The following is a 24,758-nucleotide window of genomic DNA, read 5'->3' as shown; positions in this document are numbered from 1 at the left end:
GATCCTTGATGAACTAATATATAGAAAATTTAAAATTCAATTCGGTTGTAAAAAAAATTGTTCACCTGAACAAGCCATTACAGAGTTCATTCGTGAAATCTCCAATTCATTTGGTAGATCACAATATACACGAGTTATTTTCATTGATTTATCAAAAGCATTCGACACGGTCGATAACAAAATTCTACTTAAAAAAACTCAACTTTTACGGAATTAATGGCAAGTAATTTACTTGACAAAAAGAAAACAATTTGTTTTATATCAAAATTATTTTCAAAATGAAAAATCAATTGACATAAAATGTGGTGTTTCACAGGGTTCTAGGCCCACTTTTGTTTTTAGTTTATACAAATGATTTAAATAAAGTTTCTAACCTTATGAGTATCATGATTACGGACGATACCAATTTATTTCTGTCAAACATTGACATTTATGAGCTTTTTTCAAATCTGAATAAAGAACTCAATCACACCTCCAACTGGTTTAAGTACAACAAGTTAACTTTAAACATTGGCAAAACAAAATGGATCCTTTCCCACTTTCTCGCAAAAAAGGGTTTTTTACCAAATAATTTACTTAAACTTTTTATTGATAAAATTGAAATAAAAAAGGAGTCGGTCACAAGATTTTCAGGCATTTACATTGATAAAAATATTACATGGAAATATCATATCAACTTTATTTCTACTAAATTGGCCAAAAGTTTTGGAATTCTATATAAGGTTAGATTCTAAGTAAAAAATAATTTAATTCAACTCTACTACTCATTTATTCATAGGTATATAAATTATGCAAATATTGCTTGGGGAAGTACCTCAAAAAGTTACGAAATCTCTACCATCTTCAGAAACACGCAATGCGTTTAATATATTTTGAAAATCGTTTTTCTCATATCTATTTAACGAAATAATAGTTTATTAATTGAACCCTTTTGTCAAATAAAATTTAGTCGATTTTGCATAAACTATCGAGCACGGTATTTATGGAAAAATTGTTGTTCCTAATTTTGACTTTCCGTTTTTTAAAACTAAGTTCAAAAACTATATTCTTTCTATTAGCAAAATATATAAATATTTTTGGAATGTAAAATTATTTTCACTCTGGATAACTTGTAAAATTATTTTCAGAGATTGTTTGTTCTACATTGTTAATAGTTATTAAACCAATTTTATTTTTATTTTATCATATATACACGTTTGATATATTTTATACGGTTCTGGCGACAAGATCTTTGGATCCTCTTTCAGATACCAAGTTTGTATATTGTTATATTACGATTAATAATTGTAAACTACAGAAAGAAAAAAAAAGTTCAATCAAATGCTGGAAATGCCTATCTATGTTTGAAGTTATTCTCTTATTAACTTTCCACTACAAATTACTTTTTGAATAAGAATTTTTTACGAATTTGCTTAAGCGTTGGCATTAGAAATTCCAGAAAAAAAATAACTTTCCTTTGGAGTTTGTCCAGAGCATCTGTAATAGGCTTCATAAACTTTTTGTATTCGTTTAATACCTCTCTCCGGTTTTGATACAGCGCAATTTCAACACATCCATGATTTGGCGGATCTTTTATTTTACTCTTGGTTCTAAATATCGACATTATACATAGAATTCCATTGAGTAGAATTCCCCTAGCTTCCTCAAGACTGTTAAACCATAACAACATATACAAACATATCAACAAGGAGTTACGTTTTTAAGATAACTCCTTGTTGATATGTTAAGGATTATCCCTATCGTGGTTTTAGCGTCCTTGTTTCTGTATTTTAGCGTTGTTGTTTCTGCGTTAGTCGGACGTTTCTCATAATGTCATTTATTTTGTATAGCAACTCTTGCTTTTAGTAATAGAAATAATTGTGTTTCCAAGACACACCTTACTCAAGCTCTTGATATTTCTTCTGCTTCACCAGCTGAATCAATTGAAACAAAAGTTTACTCTTGATTCACGAATGCCATCTAGATTGTTTTTGTTTTCAAAACTCTTTCTTGAATTTGTATTATAACGAATATTGCATTTGTTGCTCCTTTCTTGGCTGATAAATATACTGCTTTTGATTTTGATGACAATAATTCTTTCAAATTATTGCCAAAAATATATAACTCATAATAACAAATAAATATTTATTATAAGGTCAAGCAATTTTATTCTTAATAAAAGTTGCATTGCAGTGTGTCTTCCCTTTTTTTATTAATCTTCACAACCCAACTTTTCTTGAGATTTTTTATCTATTATTGCATTCAGAGGCATCCTGAGGTGGAAGGGGTTTGTAGAGGGGTATCAATCCGCCCTACGAAATTTATTGTTGGCAAATCAGACATTAGAGTCGGCAAAATTGGCACTATAGTTGGCAGTCGGTAATTGTCATCCAACAAGCACCTTTTTTTTTTTTTTTAGATCTTAGTCGGCAAAAAAAATTTTCTTGGCCTTACTCGGCAAAAAACAGATACGTCACCCCCTCCCTCCTTTATGATCTCTTCGGGACGGCCCTGGTTGCATTGTAAAAATACTGAGTTGTTAGTCTTTGGATTTGCCTTAAGACCAAAAATTGAGGCCTTGGCCTTGTAACTTTTGGTTTTGTTAACAACTCTGCAAAAATATGAAATAAAATATAAAAACATTTTCACCAAAAAGTTTCAGCAAACTTAATTAAATGAAACCTTTTAATTGGGTTTTAATTGGGTTTGTTCAATTTGATTTCACTCAATTTATTCTCTTTGATTTCACCGGATATGTTCCATTCGGTTGCTTTTCTTTAAAAAGTTTTTTTCAATGAGTTTTTTGTTCAAAAAAATTTATTATAAAAAAATGTTATGGAAAATATTAGAAAATTCTGACATTTAAAAAGATGTTTTAGAGTAAAGTACTTAACATTAAAAAAAAGGTAAACAAATTCTTGAAAATACTTCTGCGGGTATTGAAAATTTATTTACGCTCTATTAAAAGCTAAATAATCTTTTCTTCTTAACATTACTAACTTAAAAATTGATGATTGATTTTCATCTAAGAATCTTTTACCGTTAAAAAGTAATGATCGTGTAAAATTAACACACCCTTCTTTTAGGAAGGGTAAAAACTTTACATAAAGCTTTAAGATGATTAGTTGAAATTTAAAACCTGTAAATGAAATTAAATTTATATAATTAAGTAACAAAATTTATACAAATATCAAGTAATAATATTAAGTTATTACCCTCATGTTAGTAAATTTATTTATTTTATTTAAAAAAAGTTTTTACACTTTGAACTCAATGACACTCGTGCGGTGTCCCAATATTTTTTTTTAACAGAAACTATTTTATCCTATTCTAAAAACCAGAAATATATACTACTCATATTTTCATGTGAAACTTTTGAAAAGCTTTTAGTTTTCAATATTTATTCTACATATTATATGCTATAATCTGGTGTCATTAACACTTTTCTCATTACATATGCATATAATAGAGTTTATCTCAAGTTGAATCAAAGAATAGTCATTAGATTAAACAAAAGTACATTTTACAAAATATTTATTTTTAAAGCTATACTGTATGTGATATAATAAAGCTTTTAATACATTTTGAATATTGAAGTTTTTATTCCAGAGTTAAGATCGTCTTTGAATTTAATAGAAAGTAACAAAATTTACCAGGCGGTAATTTTTATTGAATATTTATGGAAAATATACCGGTAAATTTATGAAATACATGGAATGAAAAAAGTCTGAAATCTTTAAAAAAGAAGTTTTGTTAAGACAGTTTTCTCATAAGTTATAAATGTGAAAAGAAGCAGAGAAACAGAATGTCAAACCAAGTGCTAGATGCAATCATTTGCAATGATAGCAAAGAAATATGCGCAACAGATACATGCGAGAATGAAGATGACCGACTTTCATTTGATTTCGCTTTTTTAAATGTGACTAATAAGCACATATTGTGCTCGTTTAATTGTATTTAAATCGAGATTAATATTTAAGCAAAAAATTTATTGGATGTTCTAATTTAGTTCAAGTTACTGTTCTGATTTGCAACCGATCGAACATCTGCCAGAAACAATTGTGCAAAGACATACTATTTTTAAAAAATTAGATTTTTGTATATTTCATTCAAAAGGATTCTTAAAACTAGAAAAGTGCCAAAAATCAAAAAAAACTGCAGCTATTTTTATGATTTAACTTACCCCAATTAATTTAATGCAACTTACCCCGTAGCCACAATGCTAACTCTAATTTTTGAACATAAATTTTACTGCTGGTACGAAAAACACGCTGAAGTGTAAAAATATAAAAAGTATAAAAAATATAAAAAATGATAAAAATAGTTTTATAAGATTTTCTTCTGAATAATCAATATTTTAAAACTATTTTCTTTTTGTTCTGATTTATTTCTAGTTTATTTTTGGCTTGTTGCCGAATAAAAAACTTGGCAACCCTACATTAAACAGTTTCAAACGAATCCATAACTGTGATACGAAAAAAAATTATGTGATCAACACAAACTCACTTTTGAAAAGATTCATAAATGTTGATGGTGTTATTAACAGTTTCCCTGATATCTCTATAATTATATAGCTATGTGTTACAAAGCAATGTATTATGAGGTAAGGGATCGTCCATAAAGTACATACGCTCGGAGGGGAAGAGTGGGTCTGTAGATGGCGTATATGAGATGGGAGGGCAGTGGGTTGATTGTATATAAAAGGAGACTCTAAATTAAAAAAATATCATAAATGTTAGATAAATAGGTTAAAAGCGTAGATACTTTTAGGGAGGTGGAGGGTACTCAAAAAGCGTATTGCAAAATGCAGGGGGGAGGGTCGACCAAAAAAAAGCGTAGGTACTTTATGGACGACCCCTAAGTATTATGAGGTAATACATTACGAGATAATATATTACAAAGCTATGTGTTACAATATTATGTTTTAAGATGTAATGTATAACGAGTTTAATAAAACCATAACCAATGGTTATGGTTTTACCGTTTGATGATCTAAGCACCCTATAAATCATAAAAACTTTCTTGTCAGAAACTCAATGATACTATATATTTAAATAAATTTTGCAAGGATATAAGAAAAATAAGCATAATAAATAGGACTTTAAAGTTATTTAGAGTTGAAGCAATGGAGAACTTCATTTATATCAGTAATGACCTATACCAAAGATTTAAAAAGCATTCACAATTAATATATAAGATAGAATACAACTGCTCTATGCAGATCACTATCTAATAAAAAGAACAAGACAAAAAATTATATAATAGAATAACTACCAAATTCTGTTTATGGGAGCTTGCATGAGCTTGATAACTAGTTTTAAATAGCACAAAAAAGTTCTTTTCAATACTCTAACCATCGCTAAGGATACTTTTAAGAAAATGAATGCGATTGTCAGTTTGAAGTTAGAATTATTTAAGTTGTTCAGTTTCTTAATTCTTAGTTAGTGTTTATTTGTATAGCTAAATAAGATTTTTTAAATAATGTTTTCAAAACGTCACTTTTTAATGTTGTTTCTTTTGTTAAAAACCATAATACCAAATATTATAAAATTTAACAGATTCTTAAGGTATATAAAAAACACAGTTGTTTCTGATTCAATTTTTGTGTATTTGGTTCAATTTTTAAATCAAAACAATAATAAGATAAAGGTATTGGTTATTTTGAAGAGCCCAACAATTTTATTCAGTTATATCATCCTTTAACTTTTATTAACCATAAGTGTTTATTTTTCTCGGTTTCAGATGATAAAATGTCATCATGATATCTTTGATATCATGATAATATATCAAGTTTTAATAATTACTCCCTCAAATATAAACAAATAAGATAGTATTTGCAATTATGTGCGAAATATAAATAATGGTTTGTCATTTTTTATCTGATTAGTTATTAAACTTAATAAACTTATATTCAGTTTGAACTTGGATAAGGTTTATTCAAATCAAAATAAATAATATTTACAAAAAATCCAAAAATTTATAATAGTTGTGATTAAGTATTAAATATAAAAAACTAAGTCATTTTTTATTTCTTGTTTAAAGAAAAATACAAAAATAAATATGTAAGTTTAATAAGAGCGGAATCAAAAATCTTTTTAAATAATAAACTCCAGCAGCAAAATCAATGAGGTGCACCATAAAAAACATATAAAGATTTCTCAATAAGGTCTAGAAAGAAAGTTTATTAGAAATTACCGAGTATTTAGGAGTTATCACAAGAATTTCATGCTCTCGTTTCCAACCTCACTAAAGTAGGATAAGTAAAAGATGACCAAGTTATAAAACATTTAATGAAAAATAATATTGATAGATCCTCTAAAATAACATCCTCTAAAATTTACATATCAGAAGAACTTTGATGTTAGACTGAAAAATATATATGGTTGATAGTCAAACTACTTGTCAAGGAGCCACTGATAAAGTTTGCTTGTTATAATCTGCCTACAATCATATTTTTAAAGCTAAAAATGATTACACTCCCGATTCCAGAATTATTACCTAATACTACACTGCCGTAGAAAATCTTACAGACATAATGGATCAAACTCCAAACCTCCAAATAAGGTTCGAAAAATCGTGGGCAAACTACTTGAGCTTTAAAATACTCTAGTTTTTACAAGCAAAGTCGGATTTGATGATAAAACTTGACAGTTTGTTTGTAAACAAAGAACTAAAGATGAAGAAAATAGATTGTCCGTTCCAGTTGACAAATCTTTGTTTCTTTTGTGTACAATAAATGTGCAACTTTAAGTGCAGGAAACTGATGTTGTTCTATGGACTAACTCCAAAACTTCCTCAACTCAATATTGCCGCCTTTTTAGACACCAACACTTATATATTTATCTTTATATATATGTATTTATATATTTTATCACACATTTTCAAGCACATTTTATTTTGCAGTATGTTTTTGCTGCGCAAGCTTATCAACCAAAAAATATTTATCTCTAGGTATTTATAAAAATGTATTTATAAAAACACGATAAAAATAAGTTATAGCTGTATGCCGAATATTAAATCTATTTTAAATGCACACAATCAACAATTTATGAACAACAAAAAAGTTCAACCTAAAACCAACTGCAACTGCCTTATTAAAAATACCTGCCCTTTATCAGGCCAATGTTTATCAAAAAAACATTGTATACCAAGCTAATATAATTTCCAATAATTTTACTAACAGTCTAGTCAACAAATTCTACATCAGTATAAGTAAAATACCATTCAAAATTAGATATGTCAACCATATAAAATCATTTAACATTCTAAAATACTAACAATTACACTGAATCATCAAAAGAATTTTGGAAATTAAAAGATGCAAATTTAAATCCAGTTGTTAAATGGAAAATAATTAACCAGTGCAATGCTTACAACCCAACCACGAAGTCCTGCAAACTTCGCATAAACGAAACAAGTTGCTTCTTGCCCTATTCGGCACGGGTGATTAAGCAACTTTCTAATTAAAAAATTGTTTATTTTGACGTCAGAACTCATTATATTGCTACGTCATTGTTTTTTTCTGTTTATTGCTATGTCATTGTTTTTTTCTGTTTATTGCTATGTCATTGTTTTTTTCTGTTTTTTGCCATGTTATTGTTTTTCTATGTTATTGTTTATTGCTTTTCAATTTTTTTACTATGTTACTGTTTTTTTCTGTATTTTGTATTTTTTGACGAGTTTTTTTTTATTTAAAGAATAAAATATGGCTGATGATTGCCAAAGGGCATGAAACTTTAAGATCCATCACAAAGTTTTAATTTTTCAAATAATCAAACTCTTTCCCCGTAGGTAAAAAAAAGTTTTTTACCTATCGGGTAACTCGTTTTTTAGGAAGATGTCAGATCGTAAAAATTCTCAAATGCAAAGTTCTGAAAAGTTGAAAGGTTATTTTTAAATAGTTAATTACTACGTTTATAATAGTTAATTACTATTTATTAACAGGAAGAATGAGTGCTCCTAAAACTACTAGATTCGATTTGGGTAAAAAAGAATTAAAGTTTTCACTGTTTAGTGGAAGTAATGATCTTAATTCTTTAGAAGTGTCTACTATTAGAGATATCCTGAAGAAGGGTCTTTTAATACAAGAATGTTTGCTCATTGAAAAAGATGTTGACAAGTATGTAATGAAAAGTCACAAGATGGCAAAAATATTGCTTATATTTACTTGTATTCACTAAGTTAAATCTTTTATTATTTGTTTTGCTTTTAAGAAGGTTGATTTCTGTAAAAGAACTTAGTGTACAATTAACAGACTTAATTCTTTAGTGGACAAGATTGAATGCTCTTTTCAAGTTTTCTGTTTTAATAAACAAGACATCTTTGGTACAGAAAATAGAACTAGCCTGGAATAAGTTTAGTAATACTTCTAGAGAAAAAGCAGTCCAAAAAATTGCTTCGACCTGGGAAATCAAATTAGGAAAAAAGGTTCCAAAAAGTGAACTTATTTGGTTAAAAGCTGATGATAATTCAAATAGAATAAAAACAGACAATAAACCTGCTTCAACTAATAACTGGAAACTCAAATTTATGTCTATTAGTAATACTGCTGAAGCTTTTTTGAGATTTGATATTCCACCAGCTGCAACATCATCAGTAGTTTTAGTTTTTCTTCAAGGCCTTATTCTGGGTAATTTTTTAACACATGAAATGCCCTACTTAGCTGTAGATCCAAAGAAAGTTGTTAGAGCTAGGAAAGCAGAAATGACTAGAGCAAAGACATCTAAAGAAATGAAGATTCAAGTACAACCTATTAAATGCATATTTAATGATGGCAGAAAAGATTTTATTTCAGTTTTAAAGCACAACCAGGTAACAAAACGATTTCATCAAAGGGTTGTGAAAGAAGAAAATATTATTGTTACTTCTGAGCCTTACGGTTGCTTCATTACACATTTTACACCCATGAAGGCAGTACCTTCCAATAAGCTTGCTAAACAAGTAGCTATTGGACTATTTAATTGGATGGTTCCTCGGGGAATACATAAATCTCTAGAAGTAATGGGAGGAGATTCAATAAACGCTGTAACTGATTTGGGAAAGATGGAGGTTTGTTGACAAATCTTGAACAATTGTTGGGTAGAAAGTGTTTCTGGTCTATTTGTATGCTACGTTGCAATGAGCTTCCTTTGAGGCACATTATTGTCACTCTGGATGGACCCACTAATTGAAATGTTGGTTTTACTGGACCAACTGAGATAGATCTTACATTTGAACCTATTGCGCAGTTGGAACCATTCATCCAAACCATGAAAAAACTTTAAGTGCAATGTCAACAGAGTCATCTCTCTTCTATATATTGATTACATGTTTGACTACAGGCAAAATGGACCCAAATCTTAAAAAGGCTAAGTGTGACAATTTTTCTCATAGCAGATGGCTTACTATTAGAGAAGCTTTTATCTTTCTCTATATGAGTGACCATGGTTTTACTGATGATGTGTTGAGAAGATTTCACTTAATTTTAAAATTGGTAGCTTAAGTGTATTTTCACATGTAGTATATAAACAAAGTGAAATACAGTGCTATTGAGACCCCGGAACACGTAGTAATACTGCTACGACTGCTGAGAAAACAGGAGGATTAGATAAAAGAAATTTTTACTCCATACATAAAAAAATAGAGCTTATTTTGTTCATTCTAAATCTTTGATTCTTTTATAGCAAGCTCAGATAAGGATCTAGGAGGTTTGCCATTAAAACTATCAAAGAGATGCGAAAGGTTCGGAGTATGGAGACACTCAATTCAGGCTAAGGAAGAAGGCCCAACTCAATCTGGGAGCTATATCCATACAAGAACTGATCCACTGGGATAAAGAAGATAAATCAGAACCTGTATTTACTTGTCAAATAACTACAAAAGATCTTGACAATTTTTTAGAGACATTTTGAAGACACCTTATTTTCCCCTACAAACAGTTTTGTGAAAGAGCGGTACAAGAGATGACAGATGCATCTGCTTCTATTTTTTGGATTTAAGAGAAGAGATGGGTTTGTCAGGGCCAGGATGGCTTATAGACTATTAATGCTTAAGCTGCACTCTAAAGAAAATTATTTTTTTAGAGTGATGAAACATATTTTAATAAGACACTTAAATTTGATTATTTATGCTGTAAATATATGTTTCAACGTGAATATGTAACTTTGCCAAACAAATAAGTAATCTTAATGCCATTTTTTTTCTTTTTCATATCTGTTTAGACACAAATAACATAAAAATTGGACTAAAATATATTTATTTTTAAGATGTCAATTTTACGATCTGACATCTTAGAAAAAAACAAGGTCCCTGGTAGGAAGAAAATTTTTTTATTATTACTTTATATTACTTGAAATTTCTGAAAAAAAAAAAAAGTCTGGGGACAGACTTTTCCCCCGGCTTCTCAGCCGTTGTCGGCCCCAGTTTAATCTTGGTTTTTGATACCAATCATTTTCCCAGTTTTCTACATGTGTTATACACAAATAACATTAAAATTGGACTAAAAATCACTGAGATATAAATTTTTTTAATTCGGAAATTTTGCGGTGACAAAAAAAACAGTTCCCCGGTAGGTAAAAAAAAATTTTTGAATCTTTATTCATTTCAACACTATAGTAATATAATTAACACTTTTTTATTCATTAACACTATAATAATATAATACAAAAAAAAAAAAAAAAAAGTAACTAAAAATTTGCACGCAGTAGTCTGGAGCGGAGCTAGCTGAGCATTTGAGTGGGTAAGTTGAACAATTAAAATATCTCATGAAATGAATATGAGATGAAAGTTAGGAAATTAAAGTGTTAACACAACGCGCAACAAAAGGTTGCTGGAAAGCAATTGAGTATGATACACGATACATCCAAGTTTCTTATCACGCATATTTATTTATTTGTTTTTTTGCTCAACTTGCCTCAGACTATTGCTTATCTTACCCCGCTGGGGCAGGTTGAGCAACTCCACCACAAACTTTAGGCAATATCTTTTCAAAACAATTAAAAACTTTACTTTTTTCCTAACCTCTTTCAAATATTGAAAAAATTATGTAAATCCGACGCACCGTTGATAAGATATGTTAGATTTATTAAAAATTGCTAAACTAGTCCCGTTCGACCCTCTGGTTTACACCTAGCTTATTTTTAAAAGAATTGAAAAGGGTTGTTTTCAAATTCTATTAAAGTGGCAGCATTATTGCAGATTTGATTAAAAAGTTAATGCAAAGCAGATAAAAAAAACCCGCTTAAATAATGATGCATTTCTAGCTAAAATATATGCTGATCTAATGTACTGTAATATGCTAAGCGACAAATAGTTGCGCTGGGAAAAGACGTTATTACGTGATATAGCTGATCATATGCAGCAAAGATCAACGATGATAAAAATGAATAACTACTCATTGTACCCCTGATGAAACTTAATATAGGTGATTTAGATTTGAGAACAATGTTGAGATTTAAGCAAAGCGTTGTCGTATTGAATGTTTACATAGTGGAAATGAAATAATATCCTCATGTTTTTAAACTTAAACTAAAATTCATTGAGGCTTTGAACATAATGGAAAAAAATTTGTCGCTAATCAAATTTACTTATAATGGATGTTATGCCACAATATATAACAATCATTCAAAATGTAACTTATACAGTAACTTGATTAACATTTACACTAGTTAGCGAGGAGTTATTACTTTTTACTGACTCTTCAAATTATTCGGTTGCACTTTAAAGCGTCACTAAAAGAGGATTTCGTAGAAGCAATATTATTTATCAAAAAAAACTCATTTTGTTTTAACATAATTTCAAGCGTAAATGCCTTAAAACTAAATTTGTGTTAAAAACCGTAAAACTGTTTATTAGTTGTTGACAACTGCCATGTTCAAAAATTATTTGTATTAGAGACGGGGCCAATGTATCAGCAAGGTCCACAGTATAAAAACCATAGCTCAGGAGTTAAAGTTGAGGTTACAGTTTAGGAATATTAAGTTTTCGAGCAGGAGCCGGAGCCAGACAATTTTTGACCTGGCTTCCCAGCCCTGCATTCAAGTGCCTTCATTTTTTGAAAAGATAAAAAAGGTACATAGAAAGAGCATAATTTTTTTCAGCGATCAGAAATTCATGTGGATTATTTATATGAAAGGTCTCGATATTAAAACTAGTTTGAGGCCACGGCACAAAAAAAAAAAAAAGAGAGAGAAACAACTTCCTTACTGTCTACGCTATCAACACGATTTAATAGTCTCACAGGCATTGAAGCTCAAGCAATGTTATTTTGCGGATTTCAGAATTGAGATTCTCATTCTCAATTTCCACATTTTGACTCTGATGACGTACTTTGGACTCACTGACTCTGATGCTAATTATTTTGACGCGGCTAAAGACTGAAAACAAAAACATAACAGAAAAGATAAAATTGAACAAATGAGATCACCATTACTGTCTAGCACAAGAGGTATACCATGGTAGAAAGATATCATGCACAGTACTGGATGCTATAAATATATTTTTAAAATGAGACCAATATAAAGTAATTGGTAAAAATAAGATTTCACACAAGCAAAAGGAAAGTACGCTCAAAATGCAACACTTTGACTAGTGATCCTCAAGGGATTTCCGGGAACGGTAATTCCCGGGAATCTCGTTGGTCAATACCCGTTCCCGTTTTTTTTTTCGAGAAATTCCCGGGAATTTTTTTAAATACAAATTTGTAGATTATCATTTTTTAAAGGTATATTTAAGTTTATAGTTGTAATTGTAGGTATAATTAAAGTTAAAAAAATTTTTATATACCTGGAAATACACTTTACAGGTGTTAAAAAAGTTTTAATCTTTAAATATACCTGCAATTCTATGTATCAAAATGAATCTTCATAAATTTTACTCTAAAGTCTAACTGTAGTTGGTGGTGCAATTATTGCAATATAAAAACGCGTAAAATTAATTAGTAATTAGTTATTCAATATTTTGTAAAGTGTAAAGTGCATTGTGCAAGTTTTTTTAAAAGAAAGTGAAAAAGTTATTTTCGACAAATTATCAAAGGTAAATATTGTACATATTATGTTATTTCTTTTTCTAAATCTCTTTTCTTTTTTTTTTATTTCTTTTCTTTTTTCTTCATTTCTTTTTTCTTCATATCTTATCTTTTAATTTTAAATAGCATGTCTTTTGTGTGGAAGCACTTCAAAAGGGAAACGGGCAACAAAGATAAAGCACGTTGTGACGTAGACTTGGGCAATCGAAAGTGTAGTGCTGTTCTCAATTGTGCTGGAGGTTCAACAAAGGGTTTAATAGAACATCTAAAGCGTGTTCATCAAATACTTGATCCATTGAAATCTGGACCGACAAATAGCAACCAAGCTCAACCAAGCACAAGCAGCACTGACAATCCTCCAGTAAAGAGGCAAAAGCCGATGACAGATTTTACTAGAGTATCGTTTGAGGAAACCATTTCTAAAGAAGTTGCTTTAAATGGATTGAACTTCGAACATATCATCAACTCAGATATAATAGCAGAGCGTGTGAAAGAGAAGTTTCCAACAAAAAACTTTTCAAAGAATGGATCTGGTGTTGCAAAGATTATTCGAGGTTTTCATGAAGACATCCAGGCTAAAATAAAAGCGTGGATTCAAACTCATCTAGCTGAAGGACATTTCTTTTCAACAACCCTTGATGAATGAACTTCTACTGCAGGGCAACTTTTCTTGAACATTAATCTTCATTATTTTGAAAATGGTGTTGATAAAGAAATCAATATGGGCATGGTTCCAATTTATGAAAGTGCAACTGCTCTTAACATTAAAAAAACTAGTAAGTTGATATTATAATCTTTTTCTTTTTTTAAGTTTCTAATCATTATATTTTTTATTTTTTTATTAACAGTTCAAAGCAAGATTGATAAAATTTGGCTTGGATCCAGAGAAACACATTGTTTGCACTTCTGGTGATGGTGCGAGCGCTATGGTATCATTTGGTTCTATCGCATCAGAATACGTCCAGTGCAGCGATCATGGAATTCATCTGGGTGTTACTAAAGTTCTTTATCTAAAGAAACAGTCAGCAGATGCTCCAGTGGATGACGACGACGATGATGTCTTTTTTGTTGAGTGTAGAAATGAAGATGAACCTGATGAAGATGTACCTGATGTCGGCGAGGACATCAGGTACATCTTCAATCAGACGATGAAGAGGAGGCCGATTCACTTCAAATGGTTTTCGCTTATCAATCAACGATTACCAAATTGAGAAAAATCGTGAGTCTCTTCCATCGATCATCAGTCAAAAATGAAATTCTTCAAAAATTCGTTAAGAGGATAAACAACGGGAGAGAACTTAAGCTGAAGTTAGATTCAAAGACTAGTTGGGGAAGCCTTCATGATGCTTACGAAAGGTTCTTGAAGTTACTTGGACCTGTGAAGGAAGCTCTTAACCACAGGGAGATTGACAAAACCTACTTATGGGCAGATATCGACTCAAAAAGATTGGAGGAGCTGGTAGAAGTTCTGAGTCCAGCGAAGTTGGCAATTCAATTCTTGTCAAAGAAATCAGTAAATCTCATCGTTTGCAACACAACTATCAAGTTTCTCTTGGACAATTTAGAAATGCATAATCATCAGCTCTCGCAGGACATCTTCTTGGCTATCAAAGAGAAAATCAACAAACGCAGACATGATGTTCTTCAATCACTCATCCTTTACTTGCACGACATCAACAGCATCAATGGGCCGAACCACTTTGCTACATCGACTGTTGCAGCTATGAGCAAACTTGCAGTAAAACTGATGGAAAGACTCTTCAATACTGAAAATGCTGATTGTGTGGAACAACCTGAACAGCAAGAAGAACCATCAGTATCAACATCACACGTTCTGCAGCAACATCAGTAGCTGCAGAACGTCGTTTTTCGGAAGCAAATATTCTTGTGAGCAAAGTTCGCAACCGTCTTTGTGATGAGAACATCGATGCTATTTCTTTTCTTAAATGTTATTTCCGAAATAAATCAATAAAGTAGGTTTAAACATAAATTTTGAGTTCTTTGTATTGTTTTTTTTTATTTTTTTATTAAAAATTTTCAGGTTTTAGAAATAAAAAAAATATTTCAAAGCTCATTCCCGGTAACGGTAATTCCCGGGAATGAGCTTTTTCATTCCCGATATTCCCGAAATTGAAATTCCCGGGAATTTGAGGATCACTAACCGAAATGCTAGAAAACTTCATTGCATGGGTCACCCACTATGCCAGGTGGGTGACCAATATAATTAGAATATTGGGGTCTCAGGTTGGATGTAAAAAACTTTTCTATTAGCTAAAATAATTGGTTGAGTCAATCTTTAAAGTTCATTGCTCAATATGGTTCAGTATAAGTAATGTAATACAACATGCACCGAAGATGCTTGACATTTATGGCTAGCCATGAATTTATCTAGGAATGCCAGCAGTGATATAAAAACTATCATCAATTCAGTGGTACAAAAGAATGCTTTTTTGCGCATCCAGAGAACATACTCCTTGTTATAAAATCGTTTACTCGCCCACATGTGAGAATATTGGGATTACAACAAATAATAAAAATAAGGTCTATAAACACAAACAAGTTTCTATAGTTATTCATACCTAAACTCAAACTTGAAGCAAATGATTACAAAGATCTAATTGAATGGCAAAAATGTAAACCTAATTTACCCCCAATTTCTGCTCAGATCTCATCTTTATGAAAATCTAGTTGAAACGTTAAAAATAGCTTTCATACAGATATAATAGCACTTCTTTTTTTTCACATTTATGTCTTTTTTTCAAATTATTCAAATAATTTTTAAAAAGAAAAGACACGATAAGCTTTGTAGCAAAAAAGAATGTAAATATTAAAATTAAAAAACGATTAAAAAAAATTAAAATACGAAAAAAAAAATTTTTTAGTGTTGATATGAACAACATTTAATTTATCCATTTATTTAACCAAAAATTACAAATTACAAATTTTTATAGTTTTACAAAACTAGGTTAGGTGTCACTCATATAGTTAAAAACTAGTCATCGGAGTGATACCTAAACAAAATAAACAAACAAACAAAAAAATTTAACAGTAATATTAATAAATGAAAGCAAGTGTAGATTAAATTAATTATAAAAAAATAATGATTAAGCTATAATAAATTAAATAAAAAAACAAAAAAATACGAAAACACTCAATTAATAACAACAATAAAATTCATAAGCAACAGCACAAATAATAACAAACTTTACGCAAACGAAAAGGCAAGCACAAAAACTACAAAACGAAAAGGCAAATACAAAAACTTCTACAAAATAAAATAAATTATATTTGTTGGATACAGAAAAGCGTTGAAAATTTGGAGTGAATTATTTTTGTTTTAAGTTCTTTTTGTTATTTTTTCGAACATTTTTCCAACTTCTTTTCTTAAGTTGTAACTTCGCTTTTAATTGATTGTTTTTGTTTTATTTTATTAAATCTATTTGTTCGTTTTACTTTTTTATTCATTTTCTTGTTTTATGTTTTTTTCAATCTTTTAGTTCGTTTGTACCTTTTAATATTTATGTTATTTTACTTTATTTTTAACTTATCTTTTTTATTTTTTAAAATAATTTCTTTTCGTTTTTCCTTTTCTCTTTTTCTCCTTTTCACCGTTAAATAAACGCTTCTGCCATTTGCGATGTCATTGCAAAGTGTATTTTGGTAAAAAATTTTGATTAAAAATGTATTTTCGTTTCTCCGCATAATTATGGGAAACCACGTAATTATGAGAAACTAAATACATTTTTGTATAATTTTTTTTTGTGTAGCATTATTTTAGTTGGTTTTTAAAACATTCGTTTATTTAATTTGTTTATAAATGTTCGAAAATATAATAATTTACTTTATAAATGTTATGTAATTGTAGAAAGACTTCTTTTTAGTCGTCAATTCTTTCAAAAAACGGTCGACAACCTTATACATTTTGTATCACGCTTTAATAACAATTCGTCCAACCTCAAAAAAAAAAATATCCTCAAACTTTGAGGATATTTTTTTTTATTTTGCTTTGAGTCAAAGCACGTTCAATTAAAACAAAAAGAAGAACACGTTTATATTTTGAAATATTCAGTTCAGTTTTACTTATTATTATTATTATTATAGTAATATTCTACAATAGAAGTTTAACTTTTATGAGCCAAGTGTCTTACGACAACCGGCTATAGTAGACCAACTCGGAAGAGAACGAGTCCATTTGTCATAATTGTTTTTAAACTTGTTGACCGAATTAGCGGCAACTATTAAAGCAGGCAAAACATTCCATATTGGCACTACCCAACTTTTGAAGAAAATGTGTCTTTGACTGTTTTTGGTAACTTCTCGTTCAATTTTATGCTTTGCGCTACGAAGATTACATGCAGGATAATCACATGTGAAAGAAGTCGCTTGTTTACATTTTTGATGCCAGTTGACTTTGTTGAAGTTTTTATAAACTTTAAAAAACTGAATTAGATCACCTCTTAATCTACGTTCAGCTAATGAGCTGAGACCAAGATTAAAAAATTATTTAAAATGAATAAAAACATTACTCAAAATTTATTATTAAACGCTTTTTTTATATCAAATTATTCTTATTCTTCATTTTTGTAAATTTGTTACATTACTTTTGATAAACTGTTCGAATATTTTCATATTTTTTTATTCAATATTTCAATAGTTGGAAAACTGGAGTATTTAGATGATCTAGATGAGATCATGAAATAATGAACGAACTTTTGAATGATTTGATCAACTGATCTAGGTGTTTAATAACAGGTGTTAAGTAACAAAAGAACTATTGCTATTCCGCTGTTGTGTTTGGAATATTGACGCCGAACTCCATGGATTTTCAAATTAAATATGTTGGCCGTATGTGTATGCTTCTACGCAGTGATAGGTCATCAAATTTTAAAAACAAGTAACTTGTGGCAAAAGCACAAGCTGCATCAAAAGATCTTAGCATTTCAAGACTGAAGCTTTTAACAGCACATAACCTGGGCAAATTGATAAATAGTGTTAGAAAGACATTAATCAATACAACATTATTGAAGTATACAATTAAATTAAGAGTGCTGGTGTACTTATAAAAAAGAAAGGGGCAGTTGGTCACAGTTTTTAAGAAACTGAGTTCTACAGAAGCTATTGATTGGATAGGTAAAATAGATTTACGTCTCAATCAAAGAAAACCCAATCGGTTTTGAAACTAAAGAAGCGAGCACGGAGCAATCTGTTATAATTTTTGATTTAATGTTCATATATAATATAGATGAAACACAAAGAAAAGTGGCTAAACCAACTGAAAATAGTTGAGCCGTTTGCGGTTACGTATGTCAACTTTGCCAGTCTGCTAAAATATAAGGTACCAGAGAAGTTATTCGGAAAATGTCATGTTGAACTGTTCACATGCGCCAGGACAAGAGCCATCTATATAATGCTTTGCCATGACCATGGCAAGAGAATTTGTTTTATGGAAAAGACCACCTTAAATGATGATTAGTAATAGCGTATAAACATTTATGGCAATAAGGAAGTGGTTACTTACGCTGGGAGAATACAAAAATCTTGCAATCTATCTTGCTACATAAGCCAAAAATGGAGGTTAAACTTAATAATAGTATCTTGGTAATTAGATTTATTCAAAAGATTAATTGGAATAATAAAGAAAAGCTTATCAAAAATAATTGGTAAAGGTAAGTTTTAATGAATTGAAGGAAGTGTTGTTAGTTGTGGAGTGCTCTATGAACAATCGACCTCTTTGTTGCCAAGATGACAAATTCAACAACCAAGTATTGACACCAAACGTAGTAATGAGGGTAAAATATGCAACCTTATAAGAAGAAAATACCGAGTTAGTAACAAAATGGGGTTATAAAATACGGTGAGTCAAGTTTGTGAAAAAATTGTAAGGATCACCTGAGAAAAAGGCAGATGCATAAATACGTACATGCAATGGAAGAACAACGACAAGAAGAAAATAAAAGGAAACGTAAAACTGCCAGGTATCGGAAGCATGGTGTTTATTAAAGATGACTCGATAGGCAATAGACGCTTGTCAAGAAGACAAAACAGTTGATTAAAGCCGATCTCAAGTTTATTCGGGGAAGCGAGTTGGAAATCACGTCTTCTACCATTCCAACCCGCAAGAGAGCAATTACATTTATGTTGAAATAATGACTTTATGTACGTTCTTATTGCAGTTAGAAGGTAAGGTTAAGATAATAAGAGTTATTATCTAAAAGCAAAAGCATTTAGTTCTAATAATATATTTATTGGCAATTTAAATCAAATTTTGAGAATTTTTTTAAACGATTCTGAAGCTAGCACTAAAACATTAAAATTTTATGCAAATATCTCTACGTCATGTATTACGTCGAGAATCGTTTGCAATTAAAACTAATCGCTCTAGTTGTTATATTGTAATCTATTTGACAATCAGTCTTTTAAGCCATTAACAATTATGTGATAATGCTACGTTGTAACTTTTTTTTCAAATATAGAATTTATTTATACCTGTATAATTTATTTAAATGTATAAGTCAACAAAAAAACATAGTAAGTACGCATTTATTTTTTATAAAGTTTATGAATTAGTGCGTATGGTATTGAATTAGGGTGTATGGTTAAACCCGAAATAGAAATTAAATTAAGCAGGTTGATCCGAGAACACCCGAATTAAATACTTTAAGATGTCCTAAGTATATCTTCACCAGTAAGTGAAAATTTAAAATATATGCTTGTATGTGTTTGTTGTATATTTCTTTCCATCACTTAGGGATCTTCCATAAATTACGCAACGCTAAACTTTAAAAAAAAAAAGACTTAGGAGGTCATTTACTCTTTTGCACGGCGGTTTTCATTGATCTTAAATAGCTTATTTAATTTTTTGTTTAATTAAAGACTCTGCGAGGGAAAAATTTTGATCTTTTTTTATTTTGTCTGTTAGTTAAATTTAGCGGTACGTAATTTATTGACAATCGCTTATATATTACCATGTATGAATGTTGGACTAAATAATGATGACAGAATGCTATCTGTTAATGCTGTAAAAACTAGATTATATTTAGTTTGTTTTTATTGTTTAGTTTTAATGTATCTTTTAGCCGGTGTCAAAAAGGATAATAAAAGTGTTATTGACACTGACATGTTTTTTGCTGTTATTGACAATGACATGGTTGGAAAATTTGTCCTTACCATATTGCTGTTTTAACCCAAATCCTCAGTCGATGTAGCACCACTTATTTGCATTTTCCATTTAAAAACTACTTACATTTTTGCCATTTAAGGCTAGTTTCATGATCGATGAAAAGCTTTTATTATTAAGCAATTCAAGTTTTATAAAGCCGTTCGCGAAACTATTTTTTTTTTTTTTTTAACAAAGTTTATTTTAAAAAGTTTTTACAACAAAATTTATAAAAATATAATTTACAATTTTTAAATTCATATTTAAAATCAAAATATAAATGACTGTTTTATGCATTATTGCTTTTATGAAGTTCCTACTGCGTAAACGTAAACGTAAAACCACTGCAACTCTTAAATACTCATTTAAAAAAAAAAAAAAATAGGTAACTGAAATTGCGCAATTTTCATTTCTTCTGAAATAAACTTAATTAAAAATCTTATTAAAAAGCAAAAAAATTCTATCGGCCCAATTTCACATCTGTATCATAATATGATATTCATATTATGAACTCATTTGTAAAAAGTTCTTATAAAAAAATACTATTTATTTAATCTTTGCCACCATTGGATTTTTTTTTTCTATTTATTTTAAGTTATTAAAATTTTAAATTAAAATATACAAGCGAATTATCTTATTTCTATTTTTCAAAAAAAATGAAATGTAACTTTATTTCGCGTACGTTGATAATTTTTTTTTTTTTTTTTATTTTATTTTAATGGTTTTAAATTAGTTTTTAACTAATAAAGTTTTGTCAAAAATTACATTTTCAAAGCCATAAATGATTTAACTTTGTTTTACTTCCTGCGTAAATAGAACGCAATCTTTTCCTTAATGAAAAACTTCAATCGAAAATTATTGTTTTATTGACTTTTAGCTCGCTATTAATTTTTGTTTAGCTTTAATAAACCTAATTATTCTTAATTTAAATTAATCTCTAAAAATGTGCACTGCGTAATGTGTGAACGATACCTGAAATGCAAAAATGTTTAATTTTGTAAGAAAAAAAATTAATTTCGTTGCTCTAAGATTCGTATATTCATATATATATATATATATATATATATATATATATATATATATATATATATATATATATATATATATATATATATATATATATATATATATATATATATATATATATATATATATATATATATAGATATATATATATAGATATATATATATATATATATATATATATATATAGATATATATATATATAGATATATATATATATATATATATATATATATAATATGTATATTATATATATATATATATATATATATATATATATATATACATATATATATATATATATATATATATATATATATATAAAAAGCTTAAATATTTTTTATTATTTTAGAATTGGGATTTATAAAGATGTTGCATTTTAACTGGAATGGAAAGTTTTACTCTATTATTCTTTTTGTGGCATTATTGCTAGAAATTCTCGCGTGTGGAGGAGTTGTGTTTGGTTGGGCAAGCATTGTAGTTATTTTTAAAGCTAGGCACTATTTTTTTGATATGTGTACAGTTTCCTTAGGAAATAATAACAATTTACCTTCAAATATTTCTGATAAAAACAATACAACGAGTAGCAGCGCAGTATATTTTATACTCAATTGCTCAAAACAAGACGATAAACTAAACTTAGTTTTTACAATAACCATGGCATTTATGTGTATCTCGCAGTTTCCAGCTGGATTGTTTCTTGATAAATTTGGACCAAGAGTAACAAGGATTGTTGGGGGGTAAGCATTTTTTTTCGTCAAAATTTACTATTCATTTTATTATTTTTAAACTTCAAAGTATCTAAAATAATAAAACAAAAATAGTTAATAGTAATATAAATAAAATAAGAAGAAAATTAAATAGTTATATAGAACTCAGAATAAGTTTTGTGCTGAAATGTAAAGCCGAAATGCTGCCTGCCAAAAATCAAACTATATTTATAATTTTAAAATCAATTATTATTATACAAAGAAATGTTAGATTGTTTTAGTTGTTTAAAGGTAGAATATACATTGAATGATATATATTGGATGTGTAAAATATTGAGTAAAACCGCATCACACTATTTTTTCGATCACTTATCGAAAATTTATATAAAACCGGAACGGGTAGAAATGTTAAAAAGTATATCACTACTAGAAAGAGAATCATCTCCGCTTTTCAAATATGTCAAAATAAAATCATTTTTCAGCTATTTTATTTTTATAAAAGTTTAAAAGAGTGCCTTACTTTTACTACCAATACTATTAGAGTGCCTTACTATTACTAAAATATTATAGTATAGTATTAGGGGAGAGTGGGGTAATGGCGAACGCGGGGTAACTCCGAACATGGTCAAAACAGCATTGTAAAAAAATAAATTCGACAATTTTTTTTTACCTGCTGAGAAGGGATCCTATGCTCCGTTCCAGACGTGCAGTAGTGTAATGAAGCTGCGGATGTTGTTCACTATAATTTGATTTTAAATTTTTCTGATAATTTTATGCAACTTTTTTCTTGAGTAACACTCTGTTGTAGCTTCTATGGAAATAAAGTCACTCCTTTTTTTTGTTTTTGTTGCATAATATAGTTTTTAGACTTAGTTATTACAATTAGCTTTTTATTCGCTATTACACAACAGTGCTTGTGATTGCCCCCCAATGTGTTCGGAATTACCCCACGTAGGCAGGGTAATTCCGAACACCAATGGTTTTATTTCTGGCATAAATTTTTATTTTATAATAAGATTTTTAAAAGTTCCTTTTGAGGGTTTGTGACTGAGTAGTTAAACTAATTGATAAGCAATAAATATGATCAATTTTGTATAACTGGTGTCTTTAATTTGCATTCCCGCTTAGGTGTTCGCCAATACCCCACTCTCCCCTATATACTAAAAAAATGCCTTACTATAAATACTAATACTAGCATTTTTTTTTTTTTACGATAAAGTAAAAAAAATTATATCTATTCTGATAGAACCAATTATTTACATAATTAACTATTTTATATTATTTTACTTGGAACCGATGTGAATTTTATGTGAATTAGGTATCTATCTGAAATAAATTAGAGAAAATTTTTTACGTGTTAATTTTATTCTATAAAAAGTTATTTTTTCAAAAATGAATCAAAAATATTAAATAAGGGAAGAGTGGACATTGGCAAACAGGTATTTAGTCACAAACCCTCAAAAGCAATTTTATAAATCTTATTATAAAATAAAAACTCAAAGCGAAAATAAAACCATTGCAGGCGCGTAGCTACCCTATAGCAAGAGTAGGCACAGCCTAAGGGCCCGTCGAAAAAGGGGCCCAAACGTCGGCATTACTCAAAATTCATAAACCGAAATTGAGATGTTGAAATTTGCAATAGAGCTGGCATGTTTTTTTATTACTAGTGTGCTAGCCCGTTTTAAAAAACGGGTTTGTTATATATAATATTTAGAGGTCTTTAGAGTGGATCATTATGTCAACATATACCTATGTGTTAACGTCAAGAACATTGTTTGAACTCAATTAATTTATTGGATTGCCTCAACAATACGTGTTTCTGACATTTATAAATTTTTTTTTAGGGGTAAACAACTAATTCAAAAACATAATAAAACTTTTATATATATATATTGATTTCAGTTTTTGGAATTTATAAGTGTAAGACCCTTTTTTATCATGGCGGAATCTACATCTAAAGTTAAAAGTGGCGCTGAAAAGCGTAAAATTAGAAAGAAAAAAGAAAAAGAATTGCAAAAATTGCCCAAGCTTGATATATTTTTTAAAAAAAGTAAAAATGATATTCACCAATCTGATAATATAGATTCTGCGGATATATATGAATTTTGATACTGCTACTGAAAATGCTACTGAAAATGCAATACAAATTGAAGAAGCAAATAAAGAAACAGAAGTAGAAACTAATATTCACTCTAGGGCACAACGAATGATTTGGTTAAATTTTTAAATCAAATTATATCTGATGACGAAAAACGTTTATTAGTACGTATTCCACCGCATTGGCCAAAAGGACCATTTCCCAAAGATTATAATCAACAAAACAGGATAATACTGCACATCAAAATATGGTCCAGTTCCACGTATTTGGCTATGTTATTCCATACTTTTAGATGCTGTCTACTCTGCGCCATGCTGGTTATTTTCAAATCAAAATAGCTAATGGAAAACCGGTCTGAAAGATTGGAAAAATTTATCTACACCTATAAGTTCTCATACCTCTTCACATGCTCATGTTAATGCTTGTGCAGTATATGAACTATGGAAAACTAATCAGACAATTGATGAAACACAGGAGGAACAGTTACGATCATCTTGCATAACTAGCCATAGAGCATAAAACAGCATCAACAATGGATGTTAAAGAAGTTGTGAATATCTTTGCAAATGCAAAAGCTAGTTTTTCATAACTGCGTTCTTTTCTGTAATAATAATAAACTACTGAATTTATAATATATTTACTGAATTTACTTTTTTTATAAAATAAATTTACCTTAAGGGGGCCCCTAACGGGATCTTGCCTATGAGCCCGAAACTTTTAGCAACGCTACTGAACGATTGGTGTTCGCAATTACTCTACGTACGTGAAGGAGTTCCGAACACACCGTGG

General features: G+C 29.3%; 1 protein-coding gene across 3 annotated transcripts in view; it reads left to right on the top strand.

The window, feature by feature from the left end:
* The first annotated feature begins 19,405 nt into the window (after positions 1-19,405).
* LOC100197779 (equilibrative nucleobase transporter 1) overlaps positions 19,406-24,758 on the top strand; it is a 56,285-nt gene continuing 50,932 nt past the window's right edge. The window contains exons 1-2 of one of the 3 annotated variants that reach the window (XM_065809988.1): positions 19,406-19,510; positions 21,514-21,901. In XM_065809988.1, coding sequence (XP_065666060.1) covers positions 19,486-19,510; positions 21,514-21,901 — 413 coding nt within the window. In that variant the 5' untranslated portion in view covers positions 19,406-19,485. Of the gene's footprint in view, positions 19,511-21,015; positions 21,136-21,513; positions 21,902-24,758 lie in introns of those variants that run through there. The other 2 variants (XM_065809986.1, XM_065809987.1) reach the window with 2 other exon arrangements.

The sequence above is a fragment of the Hydra vulgaris genome, chromosome 11 (assembly GCF_038396675.1).
Source record: "Hydra vulgaris chromosome 11, alternate assembly HydraT2T_AEP".
Lineage (NCBI taxonomy): Eukaryota > Metazoa > Cnidaria > Hydrozoa > Anthoathecata > Hydridae > Hydra > Hydra vulgaris.
This window is presented reverse-complemented; position numbering and strand designations above follow the sequence as displayed.